Genomic DNA, 13,679 nt, shown 5'->3' with positions numbered 1-13,679 from the left:
GACAGATTCCTTCAGTTTTCCAGCCACCCTCAAGGGCTTGGCTTTGGAAGCAGAGCCCCTCCAGGTCGGTGTGTGCAGCACTTCCAACGTGAGCAGGGCCACGGCGAGCAAAACGCCTGGCTTCCCCCCAGGGCCGGGCAGAGAGCCCCGGGCGGGCGCGCGGTGGAGGCCCTCGGACCCCGCGCTCCAACTTTCCGGTGGAAGTGAAGAGAAAAACAGAGCTGCCCCTTTAAGGGCTTCCCTTCCCCTTTACTCTATGTTTACATAACACGGGGCGCTCGCGGGCCGCGGGGGTTGGCGGGCGAGCAGGCGGGCGAGCGGGCGGGGGCCGCGGGAGCGCGGAGGCGCGGGCGGCGGCGCGGCCGTCCCACCTGCCCGGCCCGCTCGGCCCCCCGGCGGCGCGCGCTCCTCCTCCCGCGGGGCTCCGGTTGGCCGTTCGCATTCCGTGCCGGGTCCGGCTGGCAGCGGCCGCGGAGCCCGGAGCTCCGGGGAAGCCGGCGGGCGACGCGCTTAGCCACGACGGAGCAGCCGCGGGACTGGCCGCCCCGCGCCCCGTTCGCAGCCGTGCCGTTCCCCGGCGCTCTCACCCCGTTCTCGGGATGGGAGTGTAGCGGCGGCGCGGACTCGGCGGGGATCGCGGTGGAGGCGGCTGCGGCGGCCGAACGCGGCTCCATGTTTTCCCCCGGCCAGGAGGAGCCCAGCGCCCCCAACAAGGAGCCGGTGAAATACGGGGAGCTGGTGGTCCTGGGGTGAGTTGGGGCCGTGGGCGTCGGGGCGTCGCGGAGGGATGCGCTCCCTCGGGCCCGGGTCCCCGGGGCGCTTGTGGCCGCGGCCCGGAGGGTGCTCGGGTACCGCGCGGGGTCGCTCGGTGCAGCCGGGAGTTGGCGGCCGTTGGGGACCGCTGGTTCTCGGGGACCACGAGCGCCTAGCCCCGGCCCTTGAGCCCAAAGCGCGTTCCGCGGGGGCTGCGCATTGTTCCGGTCTGTGACCCGGGCGGCCCGGCTGGCCTCCGCTTTTCTGCGCCCGGAGTGAGCCGGGCCGAGGGCCTGGACCGGGTCCTGGTTTTCTCAGGTCCCCTCACCCACGGTTCCCGGATCCCCTGGGTCTCCGCACCTCTCAGCACCCCCTCCCCCCCTCTGGCACCCCTTGGTCTCCGTACCCTCGGGCCCGGCCTTGCCGATGCCCTCCCGGCGGCGGTAGGGAGCTCGCCAGCTTGCCCGCCTCGACTCCCACTCCGCTGGTGAAACCACATTTTGAAGATAGTAATTATCTACAATCGTTAAACGGCAGCAATTAGAGACTTCATCTACTTCCTGAGTTTCCTTGTGACATTTCTATTGTTTACCCGTAATAAGCCTGGAGGGAGGCTTCGCAGGATTAAAGCAGGGGAAAGTGGGCAATGAAAAGCGAGTGCGAGGGGGAGGCGGAAAGTGCAGGAAACTCGGAGCTGGAGCAACTTGGGTTTAGTGCTGCAGGGAAGGATTGTTTTCCCTTTGGATGTGCCAGCTCCAGGGAACCCGCGCTTTTGTCTTCCCGTTGAAGGATCTGTATTCAGACCGTCACACCGACGCTGATGGGTGGGCTTAGGCACTCGAGGAGCCCTCCCTAAGCGGAGACACTGGGAACTTGGAGAAACGTGTTTTGCTAACTACCTTGAAGTAAGTGCCGACTTAAAAATAATTTTTAAAAAGACTTAAGCTTCTAGAGTTAACTCGTCTACAGTTTCCTAGTGTTCCTCGGGTTGTTGCTAGCATTTTAAATGGGGGTAGTACTGGAAATATCATTGCTTATTTGGAAGCTCAGCAGATGAGCGCCTTCCGCACCTGCATGGGAATTGTATGCACTTAAGAGACTGTCAGAGTTCGCTGGGAAGGGGGAGGAATAAGAAGGGGGGAAGTCACAGTTTAGTCTGTCTTATGTAACTTCAGCCGAGCCTAATTTTGTGGAGTTTGGTTTTGTTTATGTGGCTAGCTTCAGAGTATGCTTAACACTGTGAATTTGACACAGAAGATTAACTTATGCCAGAGCCATTTCATTATTTCCTTTTGAGGCAATCTGCTGAGATGTTTCAGAGCAGCTTAGAATGAGTCTGGAGAGATTTTGAGTTCATAGCCCAAAGTGTAGGGCGCTCCAAAGCCAGGGAAAGAATTTGTACCCTGAACTGTTGTTTAGTGTCTACGTAAACACGTTGCCCGTAGCACCTGCTCTGTCCTTTACCAGTGCTTTTCCTGGAGCGGGGCTGGCGCACTGGTTTCTTACCTAGTAGTTGGAGGCAGACAGAACATTCATCAGTGTACCTACTACATGCCAACGACTACATGGACATTGGGTATGTACAGTAGTGGATGGAACACTTCCATTTTAGTGTCGACCATGGCATAAGTAGAAAGAAACATGAGTAAGTGGGTAGGTAATGATTTCAGGTGTTGCCACCTCTCCCCAGAAGTTGGTTAACAGTGGAACACGGCAGCTTATAGGTGGGTGTTGCTTCTTGCTGGGTTAGGGAAGGTCTTTAAGGGGGAAAAAGGGGGGTAGCAGATGCTGGTTTGGATTGTGTATTCCTGAATTGTGCCTGCCTTCCGTGTCTGTCTGTCTGTCTGTCTCTGTCTCTGTCTCTGTCTCTGTCTCTGTCTCTCTCTCTCTCTCTCTCTCTCATTTCTGACTCTTGTAATACTGAGCTTACTAAAGAGTGCATGTGAAAGAGAGAACTAGTTAGATTTTAAGGAAGCCTTATGTTTCACCCCCTGGACTTTAGAGAATGCCTTCTTTTTAGATATAACAAGTGCATTTAAATAAAAACCGCGATCACTTTGCATGCCTGGTCCTTTGGGACATGAATATTGGTGAAGAGAGACTGGCTAGGAAATTTTCTTGATGAAATTGTTCTCAGCATTTGATAATGATAGAGTTTTTTTTGTGTAAATGCGAAGTACAGTGTTCTTACTTTAACTGCTATATGATTGTCCCCTGCTGTGTTGTGAGTCGTGTGGTAAAATGTCACTAGGAAATTTGGAGATCAAACTGAAAAGTTGATTTAGGCCTAGATCTACATGCCGATGCTTGTGATTCTTGTCATAGATTGCACAATGTGCGAGAACGCCACCTAGGATTGTAGTGGGGCTATCACTTTCTGTTCAGAATAGTGGAATTTAAGTTCTTTGATAATTCTAACCAGTTACCGTCTCATAGTCATAAATCTTTGTGTGTCCACTGCTTACCTGAAGGTGGAGAAGTGACTGGCCTAACTCTTTGCTCTTTTTAGCTGGGATTTTTAGACTTGGCTGTCACTTTAAAGTTGGAAGTGGTTTGGGATTTAAGAGCCATTCAGTGTAGTGGGGCCCTGATTAAAGTCTTGTTCTCTGACCACTGGCTTTGCGATTTTGATGTAGTGCCTTCCTCTCTGTTTCTTTAGCAGTATCAAAACAGTCTCAAGAAGCCTTTCTGGCGTACACTCTCTTGTCCTGTTTGTTGGCTCAAATGTGGAACATACATAGTTAAATTCTAAATAGCTTGACATTTGTTGGTTTTGTGAGTCTTAAGGTGATAGTGCTAGAATTCACATGGGCACATATCCAGTGTCATACTAGCAGAAAGACAATTAGTGCTGGGCTAGGGGGAGGGTTCAATGAATAATGAAAAGGCATGTGACTGCATCTGTAACCCCAGCATGGTGACATGTGGATCCCAGGGGCTCCCACACTGGCCAGTCCAGCCCAAATGGCCAGCTTCAAATTCAGCGAGAGATTGTGTCTCAAAAATTAAAGTGGAGAGCGACAGAGGAAAACACCTTACGTTGGCCTCTGGCTTCTGCAAGTGTGTGTACACATTTAGGCATGTGCACATGTGCATATACCCACATGCAATGTGCAGAAGACCAGTGATAGGATTGCCTTTATCAAGTAGTTAGGCACAAAACAGACTGTTAAAGGTTGCAGCACTGTACAGATTTGACTAATTGGTGTTTTATGTACGAGATGGTGCGGATTTGGCAAAATTTGCTGTTCCAGGTTTCAGAAGGGCAAAGGTGGGGCTGCCGAGATGGCCCAGGAGGTGTGAGTGTTTGCCATCAGGCCTGGCAAACTGAGGGTGACCCAGGGTCACCTAGTAGATCGAGGGGCCCTACTGGCATTTTGTCCCCTGACCGCCATCACACCTGCATGGCAACACACACGTGCCTCCTGAGCTGTGCCCCAAACAAGTAAGTGTAATTACATTTTTAGAAAAAAAATCATGTTTTGTGGTTAAGCGTCCTGAAACAGAAGGAAGAGGCTCCTGAGGAAAGCAGGGAGGCTCCTGTGGGGCCTCTGTCTGTCTCTGTTTGCATGGCTTCCTGCTGGTGGGCTGACGCTAGCTGGGCTGCCAGGGCCTCAGAGCCCCTCTCTGAATTCATTTTGAAGCATGCAGTTCTCTTGCTGACTAATGGCCCATCATGTTCTGGGGATAAAAATATATTGCTCACTCTCTCGGTTTCCCTCACCTCACAGTCAGGTGGGTGATGCATTTTGTAAGGCTTCAGTTTTGATTCGATGCGTCACAAAATATGTTTTTGTTTTTCAGCACTCTCAGCCAAGGGTTCTAAATCAAGGGTCCGCAAATGGAATTCAGAGAGCCCACAACTGGGATTTGGAAAAAAAAAACTCTTTATCTTTACAATTCTCCACCCCAAATCTCAGCATTTCACTCAGGAGAATAGGCAATAGGAAGACTTGCTGCCTGTTTGTTACTTAGTATCTTAATACAAGTACAGATGCAGGCAAGTCATAGTGGTACACGTGGGAAATCCTCGGGAGTTGGTGGCTGTCATTGGCTGCATAATGGCATAGTAAGTTCAAGGCCAGCTTGTGCTATATGAGGACCTTCTCTCTCTCTCTCTCTCTCTCTCTCTCTCTCTCTCTCTATATATATATATATATATATATATATATATATATATATATATACACACACACACACATATATACACATATATGTATATATGTACATATACATATGTGTATATATTTATATATAGTTCAGGGGTGGGCTGAGACCATGGCTCAGTGGTACAGCTACCGCCTAGCATGTGCAAGGCCTGGCAGTCCACCTCTAGCACTTCAAAACAGGCTCTTAGAAGGGCCTGTGATTGTGTTCCAGTCTAAAGCTATTTTGATAACTAAGTAATAATTCCATTGCTAATCCATTGTATTTTATTTTATCCATTGAAAACCATTCTTTTGGGCCGGGTGGTGGTGGTGGACTTGCCTTTAATCCCAGAACTCTGGGAGGCAGAGACATGTGGATCTCTGTGAGTTTGAGGCCAGACTGTTCTACAGAGTGAGTTCCAGGACGGCCAGGGTGGACACAGAAAAACCCTGTCTCAAAAACCCAAAACCAAAAAGAAAAAAACAAAACAAAAAACAGTCTTTTTAATTTTTTTTCCCCTGAGCGGGCGTCAGTAGGCTTCAGCAGACTGCTAAAGAGTCCTTGGCACAGAGAAAGAGGTTTCAGAAGCCCTTGCGGTGGAGGCTTGTCATTCACTGTTACTGGAAATGAGGTCCATGGGGCAGGTGCCTGCTGTGCCCTCGGATTGGCAGTTGTTCTGTGAGAGGAGACAGGCGGCCCTACTGCTTGACCACGTTATGGACATTATTTATTTATTTATTTATTTATTTATTTATTTATTTATTTATTGTTTTTTTGAGACAGGGTTTCTCTGTGTAGTTTTGCGCCTTTCCTGGAACTCACCTTGTAGACCAGGCTGGCCTCGAACTCACAGAGATCCTCCTGCCTCTGCCTCCTGAGTGCTGGGATTAAAGGCGTGTGCACCACCACCCTGGATTTGTTTCCTTAACACGCCAAGACTGAAAACTTTATTAGGACTTTTTATTTGGGGTGTATTTCCTTCTTCGATCATTATTTCAAGATGCTTTGTATAAATAAAATAAGACTAGACTGATTCAGGGACCAGTGACTTTACAATATTTATTTATCCAAAAGATTAAACACAGACAAAAATGAAACAAAACAAGACATTCAGTTCATTTGAGGGAGAATGATACTGTCACCTTGGGGCTGTGTATGGGGTTGTGACCTCTCTGAAGTGATGATGTGGGGTTGTAGCTTGTCTTTTAAATGAATGTAACAGCAGCACATGGGTCATTGGCTTGGGAGGAAAAATACCCGTGAAAAGGAATTGCTAATGCCCACGGTTTAATTAAAGGGTTCTCCTGGGCAGTGCAGAGACCTGCTTCATAAAAGGAAAACGAGGGTTAAATGATTGACTTACAAGTTCTTAGTGTCATCTCCTGGAAAACAAATGACAAACCCAGCACGGGCTTGGTCTGTCTTAGTTTTGTCCAGATCAGCTCTTCTGAGCTGCTCTCAGCCGCCTCCTGTGTGGTGACGAGTCTGGAGGTATGTGGCTAGTGATTTATGACAAGCAATAAAGAGTGCATCTTCCAAATGATTCAGTGATGTCTCTTTAATAATGCCATGTTTTCACCCACATGCATTGTGATATGTTTCCTCAAGTGGGAGAGGAGGGGTGGAGTCCCATCAGGCAAGCTAGGAATTTATTCGTTCAACAAATATTTATTGGGTGTCTACCCTTCCAGCCCCTGGGACTACAGCTAGAAAATAAGGCAGGTAGGATTCCTACCCTAGTGATTTGCTAGATATTCTACTCATATTTCTATAGTGACCAGCTGTCATTGAATCAAAGTTCACTTATTTATTCCCCAGATGTTCGCGTATCTACAAATATTGTTAGATGCCGTGCTTGGTACTCAGATGCACAAGATAGGCTTAGTCCTTGCTGCAGAGCTTCCAGCATAATCAGGACGAGCAAAAGGCTGGGATGCATGCTGGTGTGAAACAGACCCTCTGTCTTCTGGTAGAATGAGAAAGGGTGGCCTAGAGAGAGGCAAAAAAATACAGAGTATGTCCATATTCGGGGGAGAGCAGGAGAACGCTGTGCATCGTTCCTTCAAGAATACTTGACCAGAATAATGCAGTAAGAATGAGGTGGGAAAGGAGCTGGGCCGTGAGAGGGCTATGCATTGTTGGAAGAGTTTGAACTCTTTGGGTGTTGGGAGACAACTGCAGGGTCAGAATAGAAAGGCTGTGGACAAGCCTTCAACCAAGAGGGCATAGTGGTGACGGAGGAGGAAACTGAGGTAGATTCCACCACGGCAGAGAGAATGATGGACTGTGAGCCGGAGAGCAGTGATCTGGATTTCCAGACCCTGCTTCCTGTCATTGGGACTTTAGTTTCACCCCTGCCTTGTGTGAAGGATCAGTTTGTTCGCTGACCACGATCTTACTGGCCAAGGCCCGCCCTAGCCCTGGGCCACTGTTGCGAATAGGCACCTTCTCTGCCTACCGTCATGTTCACTTTTGAGGGGCAGAGGTGGCCAGCATGCAGGCAGGCAGGAAGCAGAACTTCAGAGAGTGAGTGGGTGTGCTTGAGGAGTGGGAGCAGGGTAGGGTGCTAGGGATAAATGGTGCTGAGACTCCTTTCGGGTAGAATACTGCAGGAAACGCTGCTGAGAAAACAGTCCTCTTTTCAGGGCACCGATGTTCAGTTTTTCATCGACATGTCTTTTTTATTTCTTTTCCTTGTTAATGCACATTCTGTTGTTACAGCCAGAAGGTATTTGGGTATTCTGTCAATTAAGGCGGCAAAGCAGTTTCCCAAAGGGAAAACAAAGGGACAAGTATGAAGACCGATGCTTACTACAAGCATGTGGCAGTCCAAGGTGACAAGGTGATACCGGCATGGACCCAGTATGCCAGAGTGGTGCTTGAATTCCACCAGCATTCATGGAAACTTCATTCACTTCCTTTGATCTACCCTTCAGGGCAGAGACCGATGGGTGCATGACATCACCAGCTGTGGGGTGCTGGGCACATCTTCTTGGGGAGCAACAGATACTCATGGAGTGTCTGTCTCCGCGAGAAACGACTTCACAGACATCAGCTATTTCAGTTTCAACTCTTATTTGTTTTTCTTTTCATGAGTTCCCTAACAGTCATTTTGTCACCTGCACAGAGTTCCTCGCAGGGAGGCAGGCCATCTGTTCCGACTCTACCAGCTGCTCTGAGCTGCATTGCAGCGCCATGGTGGTGTTGAAAGGCTGTGGTCATTAATGCAAGTTAAGGATGGCTGGAAATACTGTGGCATCCCAGCGTCTTGGATGACACCCTAGTGCATATGCCTCAGGAGCATTTCAGCTGCAGGGTTAAGTCTTGGACTGAGGTTTTCTTCCCAGCCACCCACGTGACGTTTCTCACTCACTTAACTCTACTTGTTCCTTGCTCTTTCAGCTCATGTGAAATCTGTTTTTAGGATAAGAAATCATTACTCCAAGCTTTCTGCTTCCATTCTAATTAGTAATGGTCTAATGGAATTTTACCTCAGCGGGCGGTTGCTGTGTTCAGCTTCTAGGTTTTAGGTAGGAAAATGAGCTCTTAACTATCATAGCAAGCTCCTCAGAGGAGACCTCTTCCCTTCCTTTTTCCCCCTTTCCCACCCTCCCCAACCCTCCCCACCCTTCCACATCCCTCTCTGGACTTCTCTTGTTCTTAGACTGTGTAATAGGAATCGTCACCACACCACCTCCTGCTCTGTGTAATTAGGTTTTCCTGGGACACTTGACTGATGAATTACCTTGAGGAATGGTTCTTTCTTCAGAAGTACTGTAGACACAGAAGTTTGCTTTCACCCAAAGTCCAGAAAAGTCTGCAGACTAGTCCTCTACTTCTCAAGACGTTTTCCCATGCCGCATCTGTTTTCACTCAATATGTTCAGGGCTTCACCTTTAGGCATTCCTAGAAAGAGTTGTACTGGCGTGCTGCTGAGGTGGCGCTGAGGCCATTTCCCCCTGTGGTCGAAAGACTGGCTGGAGATCAGAGAGGGAAGTCAGGTGTCTGACATCACCTCTGCTCCGTTCATGGAGTCAGAGCTCCCCCTGCCCTGCCTGGGTGTGCTGGACCTCGCTGCTGGTGGAAGGGACATGGCCCAGCTTCTGTGTATTGCCTTAATGGCTGCTGTAACCTCTGCCCTTCACCCCCCACTGGGGCCATCATATCAAAGTACTGTAGACCAGGTGACAGCAGAAACTTAACTTTTTGTAGTTACGGAGGCCAGAAGTTTGTCCTAAGGCCTCTGTCCTTGACTAACCTGCTCCCATCTTCTCTGGCTTCTTTACCTTACCCACCTGTCTGGACGACTTTAAATACTTCTCTTAAGGCCCATCTCCAAATACAGTTACATCCTGGGGCTTTCTGGGAGTTAGTGCTTCCACATGGATTTTATGGAAGTACAGTTTTACACCAGAATGTTTCCTTGGAGGAGGGCCGCCATGTCAAGAAGCTTGACCACTTCCCTGGAGAGAGATGCTGGTATAGGAGAGCTTTACCAAAGGGGAGGGGAAAGGCTTGCTAGACCCTGTCCATCATGGCCAGTACAGCTAAGGCTGTGGACCCACAAGGGAGACCGTCATAGCTCCTTGGGCCCATTAAGCTGCCAGTTGGTATCATCCAGGATCACATGAAGTCTCTTTCCACCATCCTCTGCCCAAATGAAAGAACTGTGAGCAGATGGGGGTGGGGTGGGGGGTGGATGTTGTGTGCTGTTGTGTTCTGGGAGGCTTGTTATGCACCCATACACCACATTTGCATTTAGCTCACTTGTCAGATCTGACAACTGATAGGAAGTAAATTCATGGAGCTTTTGTTGAGTTGTTTTTCTTTCCTTTAGGTTATTGATTATTTTAATTAGTATAATCACAGTATTTTGGATGAGTTATTCTAAACATTGAGTAGTGTAGGGTTTGAGAATCTTAGCTAAATGAAAGCATCTGTGGAATAATCGCTTTATCGAATGTTACCTTTGAGATTCCTTGCATAATCTCCATCCTCCTGGGTACCACCTCCTGAGCCGTGCTGATAGCAGGCCGCTGACGACTAACCCGCCTGAACTGAGAACAGTGCTTCTGGAGACTTCCACATGAGCAGCTTTCACCCAGGACAGCTTAGTGCATGACAGAGAATTTCAGGCTTTTAAAGGTCACCTGATGTGAACTAACAGCGAGCAGAGACTTGAGAAGGGGAAGGAACCCTACCATCATCCTGTAGGTACAGGGCTCCCACTAGAACAGAAGAAACATCTTAGCATTGCATTTGGGGGCAAGTGTCAGTGTGGAAAGCTCACATGCCTCTCTGGGACTTGGGGAAGTAAGGATGTCGTACAGTGTAAACCGCCAAGGGCTCACACAGGCCACCGAGAACTGTTCTGGCTGTGCTGCTGTGTGCTTTGGAGGGAGGCAAGCTTGTTTTCTACCGAGAAGCCAGATGCGACACCAGCCATGCAACAGAGCCTTTCCTGTGCTGTATAGGGCACAGGGGAGCTGCGGACATGGAAGCCACCCGTGCTGGCCCTTAACTGGACCTGTCCCATAGAAAGGGAAACAAACCAAACCAGTGACACCACCACAAAGAACAAGCTGAGAGAAATGCAATTTCTAAGGTTTACCCAAACGTTCTCTACTTCTCATCAACTAAGTGTTAAGTGGAACTTTCAAGTGCTGTGGTTTTAAGTTTCTAGCATTTTACAGTTTTGTAGTGTTAAAATTTAAAATTGTAGTAACAGTTCGAGGCTAGCCTGGTCTACAAAGTGAGTTCCAGGAAAGGCGCAAAGCTACACAGAGAAACCCTGTCTCAAACAAAACAAAACAAAAACAAAAACAAAACCCCCCCAAAACCAAAAAAACCCAAAAACTTGCAGTAACATTTGGGACCACATATAAAATTACATGTGTTCTACTAGGGTGTATTTCATGAAAACAAGATTCAGCGAACATACCAAAACTGAGCCAAGTGACCCCTCTTTTGGTGGTTTGGTCATGCCAGTTTCAGTTAGAGCTCAGGAGTGCTGGGATCCAGGCACAGAGGAGCAGCACTCACAGGGACGTCATGTGCCGGGTTTGTTAGACATCTTATGTTTTATGTTTCCGTTCCAGGATTGCATTTTATTATTTGGGCAGTGAGGTCCAAGCTTGGTGACTTGTCCAGGCTTCCCTGGTGGTAGAGCCTGGCTGGGAGGTCAGTGTGGATGGCTCAGAAGTCTGATTCCTCCCACTCGGCAAAGGAGAGGAGAACATGTTACTGGGGATGTTGGAAGGATTTCTTGGGGCAGCCTTTGAACAGTTTTGAGGGGAGACTTTGATTCTTCTGGAACTGTAACACAGAAGCCACAGGGACGTTGGAACCTTGAACCTGAAGCGCTTGGGGAAGGAGATGGCATAGGGAATTGTGGCTAGCGTGGTATCAGGAAGTCAGCAGGCTCTTCTGTTAGGGGCCTGGGAATGATCCTAGTCCTTGTTTAATTGGACCTTGTAGCCTACTGGCAGAAAAGGACTTTGAGCAAATTAAACCTAGCTAGATGCTGCCGAGTGTGAGGGTAGACATGGGGGCAAAGCTCGCTTTTGTGTGAGGGAGCGGTTCTCCAGCTGCACTTCAGTGGAAGTGGAAGGATGTGTAGGAGTAGTGGGGTGTAGGAGTAGTGGGGTGTGGGCGAGTGGGTTCGTGAGGTGAGAACCTGGTTCATGAAGCGCAGGGAGAGCCTGGGGAGTTGAGAGACTCAGAGTAATTGGCAATCAGACAGGGGCTGGAGAGCTGGAGATCCTTGGAAAGGCCAAGGCTCTGGCCAGGGACGCCCTGCTGAGAGTGGGTCAGTGAGCTTTCCTGGTGCCGGAAGCTCTGTGCGAGGCTTGGGGAGTCCTCAGGATGTAGTTCCTCTCCCCTGCCCCTTCCTTTCCTGCTGAGGGACGGTCACTCCGAGTGGGTGTAGCACCAGGTGGCAGTGGCGTTTGTGGAGCAGTGTGGAGTGCCGTCACTGCCTTGCATGTTTTTATTTTTGAAACACGAGCTACAAGTGATGAACATTTTGAGATTGAACCCCACTGGCCAAGTAGTCAGGGATCTGATAACATTTTCCCTTTCCACAGTCCTTCCCGTACCCCCTCCAGCCTGGCATTCCAGCAAACCCAGGTCACGGTGTTCCTGTGATCCTGGGGTGGGAGGAAGTGGGATGACCCCATCCCCTTTCCTTGTCTTAGGAGACCCAATGGTCTTTCTCATAGAAAGGAAGCTGCTGGCTGCCATCTTTAGGCCGTTGCTGTGGTAGTTGAAAGCAGGCTGTTCCCCCTACTGAAGAGTCCCCCCCACTACTCCACTGTCTTTTGCCAAGCCTTACAAAGAGTGTGCCCAGGGCCTGGCCTCTTGCTCCAGACCAGCCCCTCTGACGGTTGTGAGTCCTGCCTGCCCTGCCCAGCCCTGCTCCTCTCTCCATCTCTGGTCTTCAGGGTGTACCACTCACTCCCTGTGGACTGAAGGGGCAGCGATGCTGTGAGAACCTGTGTTTAAAGTCTCTGTTAAGAAGAAAGCATCCGGTACTGAGCCTTTCCTTTTTCTCTGGTTTCATCTTGCTGGGTTGTAGGGGTTCTGGGGCTGGAACCTAGAGCTTCCTGCATGTGGGGCGTACGTTCTTTCATCAGAGCTACGGTCTCCAGCCCGAGCTCAGTTAGGCCTGTGTCTCCACAGCAGTTGTCAAATGTGCCCCTACTTACCCTGTTCAGCAACGGCTTTATAGCTTTTAACTGACTCGGCCAGGTTAACCTGCACTGGATTGTTTCATTAAGCACCCAACACAAGACTTCGTGCCTTTAAGGAAGTTAGCAGCAGTAAAAGTGTTGTGTTTCCAGCTTAGATTAGCTTCTTTACTAAAAAAGTTTGCTTTGTTCCTGGTTGTCTTGGTTAGGTTTCTATTGTTGTGAAGGGACACCATGACCATGGTAGCTCTTATAAAGGAAAACATTTAATTGCGGTGGCTTATAGTTCAAAGGTTCAGTCCATTACCATCATGGTGGGACATGGCGACATGCAGGCAGACATGGTGCTGTTGAAGGAGCTGAGAGTTCTACATCTTGATCCCGAGGAAAACAGGAAGTGGACTGAGATACTGGGCGTGGCTTGAGCTGCCTCCACAGTGACATACTTCCTCCAACCAGGACATAACTACACCAACAAAGCTACACCTCCTAATAGTGCTATTCCCTATGAGGTTATGGGGACCACACTGGTGCGTGCGTGCGTGCGTGAGACTGGGTTTCTCTGTGTAACAGGTTTGGCTGTCCTGGAACTCACTTTGTAGACCAGGCTGGCCTCAAACTCACAAAGCTCCCCTGCCTCTGCCTCCTCAGTGCTGGGACTAAAGGCGTGTGCCACCATGCCTGACCTGGTCCACCTTAAAACACTAAATACATGATTTTTACTCTTCTCTTCTTCTTCACCTGGATGTGTTACAGTTGAATTGATGGTTCAGGGAAAATATGCCTTGATCACCTAGAGCAGCGGTACTCAACGTATGGGTTTTGACCCCTTTGGGGGTCATACGCATACTAGATATCCTACATATCAGATATTTACATTGCGATTCATAACAGTAGCAAAATTACAGTTACGAAGTAGCAATAAGATAATTTTATGGTTAGGGGTCAGCATAAGACAAAGACCTGTATTAAAGGGTCACAGCATTAGTAAGGTTGAGAACCACCACTCTAGAGTGATTGCTAATTCATCTCTCAGGCTTCCAAGGGGATCTGCCATGTGACAGTTTAACCTTCCGACTGTAGCACACA

At 49.1% G+C, this 13,679-nt stretch overlaps 1 protein-coding gene across 2 annotated transcripts in view; it reads left to right on the top strand.

The window, feature by feature from the left end:
* The first annotated feature begins 418 nt into the window (after nt 1-418).
* Peli2 (pellino E3 ubiquitin protein ligase family member 2) overlaps nt 419-13,679 on the top strand; it is a 145,150-nt gene continuing 131,889 nt past the window's right edge. For both annotated transcript variants that reach the window (XM_059273724.1, XM_059273722.1), the window contains exon 1: nt 419-749. In XM_059273724.1, the coding sequence (XP_059129707.1) occupies nt 673-749 (77 nt within the window). In that variant the 5' untranslated portion in view covers nt 419-672. The remainder of the gene's footprint in view (nt 750-13,679) is intronic.

The sequence above is a fragment of the Peromyscus eremicus genome, chromosome 9 (assembly GCF_949786415.1).
Source record: "Peromyscus eremicus chromosome 9, PerEre_H2_v1, whole genome shotgun sequence".
Taxonomy (NCBI): Eukaryota; Metazoa; Chordata; class Mammalia; order Rodentia; family Cricetidae; genus Peromyscus; species Peromyscus eremicus.
Note: the sequence above shows the minus strand (reverse complement) of the source record. Positions and strands in the feature narration are given on the sequence as shown.